This window comes from Synchiropus splendidus, chromosome 1, assembly GCF_027744825.2.
Source record: "Synchiropus splendidus isolate RoL2022-P1 chromosome 1, RoL_Sspl_1.0, whole genome shotgun sequence".
NCBI classification, from domain to species: Eukaryota; Metazoa; Chordata; class Actinopteri; order Syngnathiformes; family Callionymidae; genus Synchiropus; species Synchiropus splendidus.
In genome coordinates this window covers 43690370-43705631 of record NC_071334.1, presented here as the reverse complement: position 1 = coordinate 43705631, position 15262 = coordinate 43690370, and the positions used below count along the sequence as shown (strand labels likewise).

At 43.4% G+C, this 15262-nt stretch overlaps 2 protein-coding genes across 5 annotated transcripts; one reads left to right on the top strand and one right to left on the bottom strand.

The window, feature by feature from the left end:
• Positions 1 to 1041: 1041 nt before the first annotated feature.
• Positions 1042 to 10988, bottom strand: ark2n (arkadia (RNF111) N-terminal like PKA signaling regulator 2N). 4 transcript variants are annotated; one of them, XM_053853514.1, is made up of 5 exons: positions 10768 to 10988; positions 9187 to 10081; positions 4359 to 4514; positions 3617 to 3722; positions 1042 to 3499 (listed from the first exon to the last, which is right to left on the bottom strand). In XM_053853514.1, exons 2-5 carry the CDS (start codon positions 10013 to 10015, stop codon positions 3310 to 3312), a joined length of 1281 nt encoding a protein of 426 aa, XP_053709489.1. In that variant the 5' UTR covers positions 10016 to 10081; positions 10768 to 10988; the 3' UTR covers positions 1042 to 3309. The 4 variants fall into 4 exon arrangements, with proteins under 4 accessions (XP_053709489.1, XP_053709491.1, XP_053709492.1 ...); XM_053853516.1 differs by lacking the exon at positions 4359 to 4514 and having other exon boundaries at positions 1043 to 3499; XM_053853517.1 differs by lacking the exons at positions 1042 to 3499; positions 3617 to 3722 and adding an exon at positions 3749 to 4114.
• A 369-nt stretch (positions 10989 to 11357) lies between these two features.
• Positions 11358 to 15061, top strand: atp5fa1 (ATP synthase F1 subunit alpha). Its single transcript, XM_053878039.1, has 11 exons — positions 11358 to 11513; positions 12358 to 12430; positions 12492 to 12661; positions 12813 to 12986; positions 13193 to 13359; positions 13448 to 13748; positions 13832 to 14056; positions 14212 to 14319; positions 14398 to 14542; positions 14612 to 14762; positions 14847 to 15061. The coding sequence occupies exons 1-11, from the start codon at positions 11454 to 11456 to the stop codon at positions 14923 to 14925; spliced, it is 1653 nt and encodes a 550-aa protein (XP_053734014.1). The 5' UTR covers positions 11358 to 11453; the 3' UTR covers positions 14926 to 15061.
• The last annotated feature ends 201 nt before the right edge of the window (positions 15062 to 15262 follow it).

The window sequence follows — 15262 nt, the reverse complement described above, 5'->3', positions numbered from 1 at the left end:
TGTTAATGGTAATGCTAGTGATAATGATGAGTGTTGGAGATCCATCTCCTGAGGTCTTCTCATCACAAACTGATAAGTCTCCTGGAACAAAACATGCAACCTCTCAGTCATTTGCAAGTCATCAATATCACATTAGTTACTCGTTTTACACCAATTAAAGAGAAAGATAAATACATAAAAACATAAATACATTTAATTTATCACACCAACTAAGATGTATTTTCTCTCAGCAACATCTGAAAGATTGACAATGGCAGCATCTGCATAACATCCTCCCCTCTCACTAACAACAAAGGCGAAACACTAACCAAATGAATGAGAATAAAAAAACACAATAATCCACAGAGGTGTGAAACAATCTCTGCTCAGTTTAAGCCAACAAAAGAAACTGCCTACAACAATAGTCTGCCTCACGTGGAGATGTTTAAAGTGTGTCCCCGTTGTCTTTAGGAGACCCCAAGGCACCACTTGCATTAAGCATGAGTCTGAACGCAGCCCAGTATGCTTTAATACCCACCGTTAAAAATTATGCCCCATGTTGGATTCAGGTTGGATGTGTGTTCAGCTGTGTACCGTGGTCTGCATCGGCCAAAAGGTCACATCCTTAAAACACCTCAGCGAGGCATCCAGGAAACATCATGATGACGGCTGAAGACATTCAAGCTGCCTCAAATGGCGTCTACACATGAGTTTCTACAGGACAATGGAGCTTTTTCGCTATGGACATTCCGCATAGAAAACCAAGATCGCAAAAACTAAGACCAAAAACAGACCTCCACCAAACCTGTTTACATTGATTTTATCTAAATAATTAAAGTCCTTATTTAAATATGTGAAATATTATTGACAACAATGAGCGCAAGTGGACAGCAGGTGGCAGTATGTTAGGAAACTGGCTTGCCAACAGGTAACAAGAACTGGGCTTCGCCTTCAGGTCCTCCACCAGAGAGTGAACGATTTGTGTTATCCATACGTTAATCGATCCTTGTTTTGAATAAACGCAGATGATCACAAAACCGCACAGACGGAGGAAATGACAAGACAAAAGTGTCATTAAATAACGCTCTATTTATTTACTTTCAAAATATTTTTGTTCAACAGACTTTATTTCAAGAAGGGGCCCACAGAGAGGACAAACCTGTCATTAAATTAAAACACTGACGGAAGCGTTTAAAAGAACGAATAAAAGAAGGCAAAAGAGTGGGGAACCGAACATGAGGTGTAACTACAACCGAACAGCAGTTTCCCATGTATTACAATGAGTCAGAATAAGCAATGTTTTCCATGTCAGACATAAGTCGGTGCGTTATAAATGCATAAAGAACTGGCCACTTGAAAAATGTACAGGTAATTTTAAAACGGCAAGATAAAATATTTCAGAATAAAAGATAGGTGACAATGAAAGAAATATTATAGACTTTGGTTTAAGCATTTTTTAAAGATTTCCCTTTCCCAGACGCAAAAAGTAAAATGACCGCAAAAGACACCAGACAGTGTGCAAGACGCAACTGTGGAAAAAAGAAAACCACTGAGGATAGAACTCTTCTGAAAATGCCCATCACACAGGCACCAACATTTTCTAATAAGTAAGCTGACTTCACATCTACTCATAAAATATAGTAATAGTTAATTCCACAGCTTTGTTATGTAAAAGAATAAGCTTTGTACAATCCTAAAAGAAAATAGTGCACATTTCAAGGCGTCCAGCCCCCCTTTGCTTTGCAGTTTTCTGTTGAAGATACATGACGGGGTCCCAAGAGCGTTGGACTTTGCATTCATTCAGGAAAAAAAGACACACAGAAAACAGCACTGCAGGATCATACATTCACCGTCAACTATATTAGCTTGAACACTCATACTGAAAATGCACAGATAAACCGGGCTGTCAAAAAGCACATACTGATGAGCTCCTCTCCTCAGGATCAGTAGTTCACTTGTTTAACAACAAAATACCGTAATATTGCAGTAACAGAAGCTGAACTGTCGGAGCACCGGAGCACAAGCTGCAGTGAAGCTATTTACCTGAACTACAGGTGAAACCAGTGGTGAGACATCACAAAGTTCAAACAGCCGCGGATCCATGAGCAAGTCTACCAGCTGCCGCTTCGCCCCTACCGCAAATGTAATACGTTTGTCGTGGAACAGCTAGTCACGCTGACCTGCTCTTTAGCAGCAAATTGAATAGACAGCCTGCATGCACACAACACTAAACCACTTCCGGGAGTGGTTGGAGGGGGTGTGAGGTATTAAACAAAAGGATATTGCTATCAAGAAAAGACATTACTAAATCAATATTCTGTCATTTAAGTGCCACTTCAAAAACCACCTGAAAAGAATGGCTTGGAAACAAGTGATTGTACACTCAAGCAAAGTAGAAACCGTAGGAGACGTTGGATGCTATTTATACAGTATATTAGTTTATATTGCGTTGCGCTTCCAGATAAAATGCATGGTTATTGCAGAGGGGTTTACCAGACCAGAAATCAGCTCCCATTAACTCCCACTGAGCTCACATGAGGTTTGCATCTTTGCATAGAAGCGCTTAACCATTGACTTGGGTCAGTGGCACAGGGGGTGGGGGGGTAACTCGATTCAGAAGTGAAATCAAGAAGACAAATTTGACCCTTCAGAATCTGTGGCAGCAGACAAACATCATTTTGTCTGGCTGACATTTGGAACAGTGACAACACTGGGGGAACTGGAATGGGTTAAAGCCGCAATTGAACCCAAGGAGAAAATTAGACGTGTCTAAATAAGAATGACTTAAAGGTCACAGTAAATCAGTTGTTATACGAATTTGCACTTTGAAAGTCGATGACATTTGTGTAGGGACACGTCGCACCAATCGGCGTTGTGATTTCCACTGAGCCACTCTTCTCTCTAAAACACCTGGACGTTCCCAGGACAACTGACTTTCCAACCGGGACCTCGTAGGGATTGAACTGTGATTCAGCATTCAGAGCTCTGATGTGATGTCTAGGAATGGTGCAGCAGGAACTTTTACATGCAGTTTTGCAATAATCATGCATCAATACGCTTCAACATTTTAACCTATTCATTTTTAAAACTTTGCTTCTGATAACCAGCCTGATAAGGCTCACCTGTCAGGTACAAGGTGGTACAAAAAATGTAACCATAAAGGGCTTAAACAAACTGAAAATAACCTTCTGTGTAGCAGAATTTGTTACAGATGAAACGATTTAAAAACAGCGCTGCGGCGGAGGAAGAGTTTGTTCACGACTTCAGGAAGGAATTCAGTCAACACACAGAGGCAAGGACGGTTACGACAGTGAGTCTTCAGTGTGCGGTTTAAAGAAGGTATTTCTGTCCAGCATCCTCGTCCAAGGTGAGGTCCACCACCTCCGGGGGGGATGCCCAGTTGTGCTGAGGCGAAACAGAAGTCCAGAGCTGTGCCGGATTTGTGCTGTTTAACTGCTCCGCTGAGGGATCCTTCCAAGTGGACACACTCTTTATGACACCTCCGCATGGATGGGCACATCTGGCGGAAGAGGAGCAAGAAAATAAATCTTTGATTTACAAAAGGAGAGAATCATGCTCAACACCATATTCATACAATCAGGGAGAAAAGGTCTCCCACTGGGAAGGCTGTCTTTACCGTGCTTTCTCCTGCACGCCGACTATTTCCACCTCGCTGTCAGAGGAGGCAATGTTAATGGGGCCCTTGTGCTGACTGGTGTCCTTGTGCTTTGCCTCCACCTGCCCTGAAACAAACACGGAAGAACACTTGTCAGACTCGATGAGTGAGGGGTGCATCACTGCTGTGACAAAAACCCAAACTTTGCGCCAACAATAAAGAGTGGACAAAACCAGCGGAGCGCCAAGAAAAGTCCCCGTGAAGACATACATGGCTTCGGAAATGACACAGAGCAGGAAAAACAAAGAGCCGTGTTCATGTGATGGTTAGTGAAGCAACAAAATTAGAGGGCACAAAACGGTTTCCAAATGAAAATGCAAATGTCTCGGACTTGTTGTCCAACTTAGCTCGAGTGTATTTCGTAGTCTGAGGTTGTCATTCTATAGTTGTCTTGAACTGGAATCTTGTTCATGGTTTAAAGAGGACAAGGGGACTCAGGAGTGCAACGGTGTATATGAGCTGAGGAGCGTAGGACGGGAGGACAAGCTATCAGGGACAAAGACCAGTGTGTCTGGACTCCATTCACACCTAAACCACATGAACACAGAGAAGTTGGAAAAGTGAGATCACATTAGTCGGAGCACAAGCGTGAACCATCAGGCAAAAGGGAGTGGACTCAAGGTGCCGGTGGAGACGGCGGTCACACCGGTTACCGACGGAGGAGAAGAGAAACGTTTTCGATACACGTTTGTTTTCAACTGACCTGCGATCGAGCTCAGAGCTCTTATACAGCCCGAGTGGCCTGTGTGTGTGTTACGCTCATGCTTTATCACCGAGGGCTGGACTGTCTCCACACTCATACTCTCCGGGTTAGAATCAGTGTCTGATATATCATAGTGACCCACTACTGGAGGCCCGTCTGCAGAAAACAAACAAAAACACTGTATTATTCAAATTATGTCTGAAGTCGAGCGACCACAGCTGATTTGAAATGGCAGCAACACGTTTCAGGAAGAAGCATAAAGAAAGGAACCGCTTATCAGTAAACAGAAACATCTACAGAGCTGAACTGCCAACTGGTGGCTCTTAAAAAGAGTTTGCCAATAGACTAAGAGATGGTTTGTTCAGAAAGCTTGAGGCCAGTTATTCCTCGATTGGCAGATTTGTTTGTCATGCCCTTCATCAACTGACACCACAGGACACACAACAGCTTCATTCAATTCCCACTGTATTCTCATTAACAGGTTGTGTGACAGTGGAAACTCATTGAAGGTACTGAGGAATGTAGTTAGCGGTAGTTTAGATGATGGTTACATTTTAGACAAATTAAACACCCCAAAAAAATCATTGTTGTGTCCACAATAAAGTAGACTAGCAGACAACTTTTTCAGCATCATTTATTGCTCTTAAAGTAACAGCCATTCACATAAAAACTACACTGGGATACAGTTGTTACAAAACACTTCTAAAGAAATGTGTTGGGATGACAGAAGTTGAAACTCTGAAAAAGTGAGAAGCATGTACTTCATGGTACCCTGTAGGACAAGTCCCTGGAAGAAACACACTGCTGTGCAGGTGTGTGTGTGAGAGAGAGAGAGAGAGGTCACCTGGATACTCTGACAGGTGAGTCTAACGGATAGATCAAACTCCGGAGGATATGAGGGAGGAAAAAAGGTCAATAACTAACTCCTAACTTGGGGTTACAAAGATAGAAGTGTAAACCAGGATACTCTTTGGTCTATGTTTACATAGACTGTCCACAATTGGCACAAGTGAAGGCTTCTTTCGAGTTAGAGAACAAAAAGTGGTGTCAGATACTCTACAGCAGTTTTGGGATTCATTCTTGGGGAGAACTGGCAAAATATGAGTGTGATGCCAAACAAAACACACCAATATACATACAGTTCAAAACAAAAACAAATCAGTCACCATTTCTCAGCGTAAGCAAAGCGTCTTGCAAACATGCCGCAGATAAAAACACCTAAATACTGATTACATGCAAACAGGTGAGAAGCAATGCTCTTAGCGCTCGGTTCTGCAAAACTCACAGCCTTAAGGCTTAATATGCACAAAAACACAGTAGCTATCTAACTCTGAATATGATTTGGACAGACTCCCTCATCACAGCTTTTATGACTATCGATCGTGTTAGCAGGGTTGGAGAAGGCCACTTGATCACACAGATCGGTCAGTAAACATCACCACCACTGAGGTGCTCCGGGACAGTCAAGATACTTTACGCTCATTTCCAAAATATGTAACTGGACTTGTTTGGACATTAACCACTCTTCTAGCAGACATTTAAAAAAACAAACAAACAAACAAAAAAAAAAGGCTTTCCACAAATTCCAAAATCGGGATGATGCCACTCTGATTCGATTCTTTACTTAAACCACTATATCTTTACCAAAAAAAAAATACTAAAAGACAAACTCAACTGCAACGACAATTAAAACATCATTGACAGATCTAGTGATCTATAGAGGTAGCGTGATTAAAATACACTAATAAAATAAAAGAAATGCTTAACAACAAGAGATACAGATCTAAGTATACAGCATGCACCAATCTGGCCTGTGACTTCCTCCGATTAAACTTTAAACGGCAGAACGCAAAACATTTAAACTGTTTAATTTTGTTTCTGGGACCAATATATTTCTTCACTGAACACCGTCCATGCACCAAATGAAATTAAAAACAAAGTTAACATGACATAAGTTGACATAATTTTTATGTAGATATGTAGAGACCAACATTAGACCCTGGATTTTAATAAAATCAGACTGCCATTCAAGCGGTGCTTTGAGAAGAAATAGGCCAAGTCGGTGGACCAGTGCAAATAATAGTTAAAAAAAATACTATAAGGAGAGAAGAGTTAAATTTAGATGGTTTTGTTGCTGTGGCCAACTTCCAAAACAGAGACTAAGCCTTATAAAAAGACACATAACTCAAAATCTAATTTCTCATTGCTGCACCAACCGCAGCCTCTGCACACAATCTAACGGAAAGGCCAACGTGAAAAGTAAAGTTTTCTAAACTTGGTTGACCTTAGACGAGCGATTTCTTATGTAGATCGCCTGAAGTTGATTCTGTTGTTAGTAAAGCTCTGCCACCAAAAACAACAGCTCCTTTGATACTCGGAAATCTGGAACTACTTAGAAACCAAGTGCAAAAACAGTTCAGAGTACAATATTGTAATGTGGGTCTTGAAAACACGTACTGTTCCATCAACTCCAGTGTGAATTCGGAATGAAAAGGCACATGCTCAAACGTAGCAGCACTTCATCTCGCACGGCACTGATGACTGTCCAGCTGCTGTAATGCACATTCTGAAGGGAACTGTGAATCCCCGGTTGGGTTTCTGTGAACGCTTACAGCTGTGACCATTCATAAAACATGGGTTTCGATGTATTGAGTTCAGTCCAGTTTCTGCGTCAATGTCAAATCTCACAGTGTTTCAGAGTCGCCAGATGCTTGAGTTCATGGTGTGCAGAGATGAATCTTCTCAAGTCCAGCTGCAGTGGTTCTTAACTAACTCCATTTAGCGTCAAAACGTTTTGCACAAACTACATTACGGAAGATGAGAGTGGGACATTTAAACATTCAAGAGACTAGGGTCTGGTGGGCTAAGATTTCCATTCTGAGGGACCACGTCGGACAGAATGTTATTGTTGTTGTTGTTTATTGGCCTTGTGGCAAGACTGTTGTTTTCTCTGGCCAACATGTAAGCGGCCATTGTCTCGGCGGACTCTGAAGATGGCAAAAACGAGCTCGGAGGGGACGGTCGCTGACCCTGGGACTGGTGTTGCGGCCCCTCTGGGGCATCGCTTGAGCGCTTGGATGAGTCGTCTGAATCAAGGTGCGCAAGCTTTTCCATCCAGACCCGAAATCGCTCCTCGGTCTGGCGCTGCATCACAGCAATGCGAGTCATGGCCTCCTCCAGAACACTGCCGATGCCGTTCCTGTCCCACGAACCGGTGTCCAGCAGCCCATGAATCTGGGCGCCCACTCTGGATCTCTCCGAAGCACGTCTGAAGCCAGCTTTAAAGACATTGAGGCCAAGCCGTAAGACAATACAGTAGCATGTTCATGCTTCGGACGTGGAGTTTTGTATCAAAAAGAAAGAACACATTTTATTTTTGGTTACGTGCAGTTCGACTCGTTCATGCTGATGGACTAAATCATGCAGCTGTAGCACTCACACCTCTGTGGTGAATGTAAAATGGGGGCAAGATCATACAAGACAACACCTGAATGTCTGGTAATAGCATTTTAGTCCTAGATTGAAATTGCATGAACAGAAAAAAAAGAAAAACAAAAGCCTTTAACACTGAAAATGCAACCATTGCTTAACCAAGGGTAACAGCCAGCAACACTTGGAAATCATACATTAAGACTGCCATAACCTGCCTGAACTAAATCAACAAATAGCCTTTTATTGAAATTAGAACACTGCAGAAAGGCTCTCAAAAAAAACAAAACACCACAAGCACCCACAGTTCCTAATACGAAAAAAATGTTTTCCTAATGTTAACCAGGACTGCATTCATTGTGCATAGACACAAATCAGAATTACCTAACTTAAGACTTGTTGACACGGATGAAGAAGAGAAAAGATTGGGAGCCGAGAAAACATTTCTCTTTAGTCAGCCCACTAAACAAAATAGATAGCTCCTCAACCACATTAAGTCGGGGCTGAGCATTTGGTTTGATTTTAGAATAATTGCACAGCTCACACGGTGGATGAAAAATCCACATGAATAATTTAAATCATCTAAATTTAAGGGACTTAGTTTTGAACTAATTGATACGCAAAGGTTATTGAAAGATTCTGGCTGACCATGTGTCACAGTACACAGCCATGTCGGTTTCGCAAAATAGTAACTACTGCAAGATGATTTCGAAATAATGACATCCAGCCTCATCTTGAGCTATATTAAGAATAATGCACCAGAGGCAAAGACTCATCGACAAGACACACAATCCAACACGTTTTCTATTCTAAACAGTAATTTAGCGTACGACCATAAAACTCCAAACGCATTAAGAATAAAAGCAATAAAGCTGCAAATGAGCTGCATATTACAGTACATTTTCTAGCCAGCACACAGGCACGATAGGACCAATGAAATGTGTAAGTAAGCAACAATGAAATTGAGTGTCGCGAAACACCACATTCTACCAAACACCAGCGCTGATAAAATCACCAGAATGATCTTGGAAAGTGATGATATACACAGGTTAGACTCATGAATGAAAAAGAAAAAATCAAGTGCATGCATTTGGGTATCTGACTAGAAAAACCAAAGCTAGTGACAGTGTGTCAAGAAAATATGTAATCTACTGACACAATGAACGCAGACAAGCAATGAGAGAGAATAATCTGATGTAGGCATGACGGGAAGGACAAGTTCCAGATAGTACTGATGTTATGCACTTGTAAGAGAATAAAATAATAAGCATGACCAATAGCAAAAAATCTTTTTCTTGTATTTTTTTCCTCAAACCTGCTTGTATTTCAACTGAATTTGGACTGAACTTGCGCTCATATCATTGAATTTTATGTATGCATTGTGAAAACTGTTTTTTACCTGGAATATCCGTCTTGATTGTCTTGCTGCCTCCAGAAGTGTCATCATCTTCGTCCTCAGAGGAGCTGGTGCTGGAGTCACACGTGAGCTCGCTGTCACTTGTACTGCTGTCCTGCAGCAAGTTGTATTTCTTTCTTGCAGCTGCTTCTCGTTTTTGCCTGAGCAAGCGCATGCGCTCTTTGTGTTTCTGACTCCGGTGCCCTTTTACCTTTGACAGTTTTCCGTTAGTCTGTTTATCCTGCCCTCCCGCAGCTTCAACCACATGGGCCTGGCAGCGGTTTTTCTTTGCAGCCATTGCATTGGGTGGTGTTTCACTTTCCGAACGCGACCGTCGAGATTTTCTTCCTCCTGATGCTGTCGAAGATGTTTGCTTGGCCCCTGCCTTTTCTAGATTATTAGAGACTTCTGTATTTTCTCCTTCCTCCACTTCAGCAGGTGGAGGGGCACCATCTTCTCCTGAAGAGACTGTGTCTGAATCAGCAAGGTGCCCACTGGATGACGGCGAGAGCATACAAGGGTTTGAAGAGTCACTCTCATAGACTTGGCGAGAGGCAGGTTTCTCACTTTCAGTGGATGCCTGTTGTGACTCTTGTGAGTCTCTGCGAAGCTCATTCATCAAACAGGGCATTGATAGAATGCTCTGTTCGCCCTCTGTATGCAATGGGCTGTCAGCCTCTTTTCCCCTAGGTGGTGAGCTGGTACTTGTTGTTTCAGTCTTAAGTTGTTCATCCTGAGTAGAAGTTGCAGCTGTTTGTGCTGCTTCAAGGCACTGTTGAGGGCCCTCTGCATCAATGAATTCCTCTGACTTTTCAGAATCAGCCATCTTCATGCTAGTTGAGCTCAAAGCCCAGTGGTCCAAGCACACGTGGACCAAAGAACCCCGACTGGGACTCACCTATCAGGAATAAGAAGAACCATATTTTAGAAAGTGAAATGTTGAGCCTCAGTATGACAATATTAGACATCATGCATCACTAACTATGAAATCATCTGCTACAAGCTGAACATATGTGAGTAAACAGAATCTGGAATTTAAGTCACGTAGCCAACCAGTCACCAGGAAAGTTAATCCAGGTTTCAGATAGGAATATGTGACAATATCGTTTCATTTAGCTAACAAAAAACGATAATCAGAACCAGATAATAACGCAAGTCATTAATGCACTAATAGTAATTGAGTGGTTTTTCGTTACATACATATCAAGACAGCTACAGTAGTTAGAGCTGGTGCGCAGCTCAGAAACAGGGGGTTCAAGATGAGGCATTACAGAGCATCTACCGGAAAATAAATGACGAGCTACTAGAGGAGCCCTTCAATGCAACACTAGAGGAGTTGAGATCGGAGAAAGCAGGGGCCAGCCGATACGGGATACAGCGGGTAGCAACGCTCGGTCATAACCTTCCAGGACTTGGCAAGGAGGCCGAGTCATGGAAAAATATTCAGACTGCACGACAGCTGCCATCGAAAGTCCTAAAATGGAAGCAATATCTGGCGAGTGATGTGGCTAGCAAACAGTATAACGCCTGCAGCTAACGTTATTTCCAGTGCTACGTTAGCCCACTGCGTTGGTTGCAACTTACCGCTGCGTTAGTTTTCCTCTTCTTTCGTCAGCGTTAAATCGTTCAACATCTTCGGCAATTTGTCCGCCCTCAGTCATTCGATGCACAAAGACTGCACAGTGGCTGCCGATATCTACAACACCTTTCAACAAATCCGTATTTTGGCGCAGTGCACTCACAGCGTTGCCAGCCCCTTTAACGGTTAGCAGTTAGCTGTGTTTATTTTAAAATGTCGTTCACGAATATAGCAGCGCCACTTCCGGTTTTTGAAAAAGCCACAGCGACCCCATTCGACTGAAAATGACACTGCGGATGTTTCGAACGACTGCTTACTCTCATTCTGCTCTTAAAACGTATATATTTGAGCAAAACGAGCTGTCGCGTTTTACTAAAAAACGGCGTTGCTCTCAAAATCCGCAACAAATAGCGAGTTGATGCAACACTATCGCTGAAATGGCAGCCCGAGGCCTATGCACAAGTACTATATTCTAAATAAATTAATAATAGATTTAAACCTAATCTATAATATGCTAACTCGTCAACATACTAGCCTTCATGCATTTATATTTTTGTATGTATCATGAACAATAACTCCGAATCGCTTCAGAAAGTACTTCCGGTTCAGCGTGACCTTTCTCGCCGTCGCCGCCGCCTCCAGCAGCCTTCTCGCTTCACTCCGGGAGCAGGACAGACCTCGCCGGCTAAATATGCTGTCAGTACGCGTTGCAGCGGCTCTGGCCCGCACTCTTCCCCGTCGTGCGGTGTTCGTAAGTGCACATAACATCTGTTTAATTGATGTTAGCTCACCCAGCTTTAGACACACGGTGTTTTAGTGCTCGAGAAGTCGTGGCGGCGTCATTGCATACGGACGTCTTTTAGCTCTGGAGGACACCGGGCCTTCCACACCGCTACTTCCTCATCTCCAATACGCGGTTGCAGCAGTTAAATAGCTCTTTCTGCGTGGGTACCGATTGCTTGTATACCACGTGTGATTATTTTAGTGTCATGGTTGTTCGCAGTTTCAGAAAAATGCTGCGGGGACGATTGAAATATAGAATTGAAGGTCATGTTTGCCGAACTGCGCATGCTCGCTTATCCTGTCATTCGCACTTTTGCATTGCTTTGACCAGATAAAGGTTATAACTGGGATGCACTCATCCAGTTTAAACTATTAAATGTAATCCTCAAGCTCATCATTGGCAATACATGCATCTATTGGCGAATTAATTTTGTCTTGGAGCTTTTAAGCTTGCAATGTTGTGTATATTGCGGTCGATCACTGTAGGTATCTCAAAGGAAAGGCACATGTTTATAAATATTGGTCTTAGTTAATGGATACTATTACATTGGAGAATTGACTACAGAGAAAAAAGTTGACAAAGTCTTAACTATTTTTTTGGAAAGTGCTAAGTAAGGTGTAGGGACACTGTTAAGGATGCTACAATTGAACTAGAATAATTGCGTAAACCATATGAAATAGGAAATTGTTGCTAATTTAAAATGCATTGTTGCGTACTCTGGCACACCTGTCTTCATGTCGAGATACTGTTCAAATGTAGAAAGAACACAGTTAAAATATTTTCATCTTTTATTCCACTTACTGTTTTAAAGGTGAAAAATGCTGCCGCAGCCTGTGTAGGAGTCAAGAATCTGCACACCACCAGACCATGGATGCAGAAAACGGGTAATTATTCTGTTGTCATTTTGTATATGAATTTGCGTGACACATTTTTGGTAAATGGCAGGCACAGCTGAGGTGTCCTCCATCCTGGAAGAGAAGATCCTGGGAGCAGACACTAGTGCTGACCTGGAAGAGACTGGCCGCGTGCTGTCCATCGGTGATGGCATTGCTCGAGTGTACGGTCTGAGGAATGTGCAGGCCGAGGAGATGGTGGAGTTCTCATCTGGGCTCAAGGTGAGCTCAAGGAAGTTACAAATCACATGGTTGGAGGTGGCACAAATGTATTCACTCATTCTGTTCTAGCTAAGGAGGGATCTAGGGTTCCTGTTTTGATTTAATACACATTGTAAAACGTGACCTTTCACCCTGCCTATTTGTGTCCCAGGGTATGTCTCTGAACTTGGAGCCCGACAATGTTGGTGTTGTCGTGTTTGGTAACGACAAGCTGATCAAGGAGGGTGATATTGTGAAGAGAACCGGAGCTATCGTAGACGTGCCTGTGGGTGAAGAACTGCTGGGACGTGTGGTTGATGCTCTGGGAAATGCCATCGATGGGAAGGTATTTAGCATTTATTTAGAATTAAATTCAAACTGGGAAAACACTGAAGTAATTCTTATTTATTTTTGCTATTTATTGTGGAAACGGTCTGTTATCAACACTTTTTATCATGTATGTTAATATTCCGATAACAAAAAGGCTCTCACAGTTCTGTGTTAAAATGCAAGGAATCATTGTTCTTATACTGGAATATTTCTCTTTTAAAGGGTCCACTTGGCTCTAAGACCCGTCGTCGTGTGGGTCTGAAGGCCCCTGGTATCATCCCTCGCATCTCTGTGAGGGAGCCCATGCAGACTGGCATCAAAGCTGTGGACAGTTTGGTTCCTATCGGTCGTGGCCAACGTGAACTTATCATCGGAGACAGGCAGACTGGGTGAGACCATTGTTATTGCCACGCTTGAATGCATGCCGTTCTCGATTGGAGCACAATGTTACAGTCACATTTCTTTTTGTTTTTGCAGCAAAACCGCCATTGCCATCGACACCATCATCAACCAGAAGCGCTTCAATGAGGGGACCGATGAGAAGAAGAAGCTGTACTGTATCTATGTTGCCATCGGCCAGAAGAGATCCACTGTGGCTCAGCTGGTGAAGCGGTTGACCGACGCCGACGCCATGAAGTACACCATTGTGGTTTCTGCCACCGCCTCCGATGCTGCTCCTCTGCAGTACCTGGCTCCCTACTCCGGCTGCTCCATGGGAGAGTACTTCAGAGACAACGGGAAGCATGCCCTGATCATCTACGATGATCTGTCCAAGCAGGTGAGATGTTAGCTCACTCTGAATTCTCTGTAGGTTGAACTCAACATGGTCAGTGCTGTGAAACGGTCCACGTGTCTCTGTAGGCTGTGGCCTACCGCCAGATGTCCCTGCTGCTGCGTCGACCCCCCGGTCGTGAGGCTTACCCAGGAGATGTCTTCTACCTCCATTCCCGTCTGCTGGAGAGGGCAGCCAAGATGAACGACAACTTCGGTGGCGGCTCCCTCACGGCCCTTCCTGTCATCGAGACACAGGCTGGTGATGTGTCTGCTTACATTCCAACCAACGTCATCTCCATCACAGACGGACAGGTAGCTGACCTTTGACCACAGAGAAGTTTGTTTACACAGTACACATTTTGGATCCTAATGTTGGATTTGCATGGAGAATATTTCCTGTCTCATTTGTCAGCATGTTTCCATCATATTGATATTTTCCAGTTTAGTAAATTGCCGTTGTCCTCTAGATCTTCTTGGAGACCGAGCTCTTCTACAAGGGAATCCGTCCTGCCATCAATGTCGGTCTGTCTGTGTCCCGTGTCGGATCTGCTGCCCAGACCAGGGCCATGAAGCAGGTGGGTGTGCTCTTCTGGAGCTTCATTTGGTCGCAGCACTCCCCCGCCCCTCATATCCTCACCTTCATTCACACTCAGGTGGCCGGTACCATGAAGCTGGAGCTCGCTCAGTACCGTGAGGTGGCTGCCTTCGCCCAGTTCGGTTCTGACTTGGATGCTGCCACTCAGCAGCTGCTGAACCGTGGTGTTCGTCTGACAGAACTTCTGAAACAGGGACAGTACTGTGAGTGTCATGGGTGTCATGTGCTCTGTTGATAGATCCCTTCTAATATTGATACTCTTCTGCCACCAGCTCCAATGGCCATCGAGGAACAGGTAACGGTCATCTATGCTGGTGTTAGAGGACACCTGGACAAAATGGAGCCAAGCAAGATCACCAAATTCGAGAAGGCTTTCCTGCAGCACATTCTGAGCCAGCACCAGGACCTGCTGGCTGCTATCAAGTCAGTCCAACTTCCTCTTTGCTCAGTTTACTCTTACCTTTCATTAGCACTTACAATTGTTTCTTTTTTTTCTTGTCTTTGCAGGGCTGACGGTAAAATTTCTGAGGCGTCCGACGCTAAGCTCAAGCAAATTGTGTTGAATTTCCTCTCTAGCTTTGAGTAATTGGTGCATTTAGAGTTTTTCATGTTTGCATCGTACGCTGTCAGTTACATCCCCTATGAACTTCAAACAATTCAAGTGGCACTTGATCTTTAATGTACAGATACCTGTTAAAAAAAGAATAAACTATTCCAACGACGTGGGCCTTTGAGATTTTGTTGGAGTCCGCCTCAAGTTTCTCGTGCAGCAGAACTGCCAATGATGTTCACAGTCTATACATGCTGTCCCACTCTGCTGAACAGAGTTCACAACTGATTTGGAAAAACGGTTGCAATGAAACATTTGAAATAGAAATGTCATTTGATTAAAGCTGCAATGTGTTGCAACTCCACTGTTTTGC

Coding starts and splice junctions, on each gene's coding strand:
- ark2n (XM_053853514.1), bottom strand. CDS start 10,015: ATGAAGATGGCTGATTCTGAAAAGTCAGAGGAATTCATTGATGCAGAG. Junction 4,515..9,186: donor AATCAAGACGGATATTCCAG/GTAAAAAACAGT, acceptor TGTTTTCTGCAG/ACGGGCCTCCAGTAGTGGGT. Junction 3,500..3,616: donor GGCGTGCAGGAGAAAGCACG/GTAAAGACAGCC, acceptor CTCTTCCGCCAG/ATGTGCCCATCCATGCGGAG.
- atp5fa1 (XM_053878039.1), top strand. CDS start 11,454: ATGCTGTCAGTACGCGTTGCAGCGGCTCTGGCCCGCACTCTTCCCCGT. Junction 12,662..12,812: donor AGTTCTCATCTGGGCTCAAG/GTGAGCTCAAGG, acceptor TTTGTGTCCCAG/GGTATGTCTCTGAACTTGGA. Junction 14,543..14,611: donor TCTGAAACAGGGACAGTACT/GTGAGTGTCATG, acceptor TTCTGCCACCAG/CTCCAATGGCCATCGAGGAA.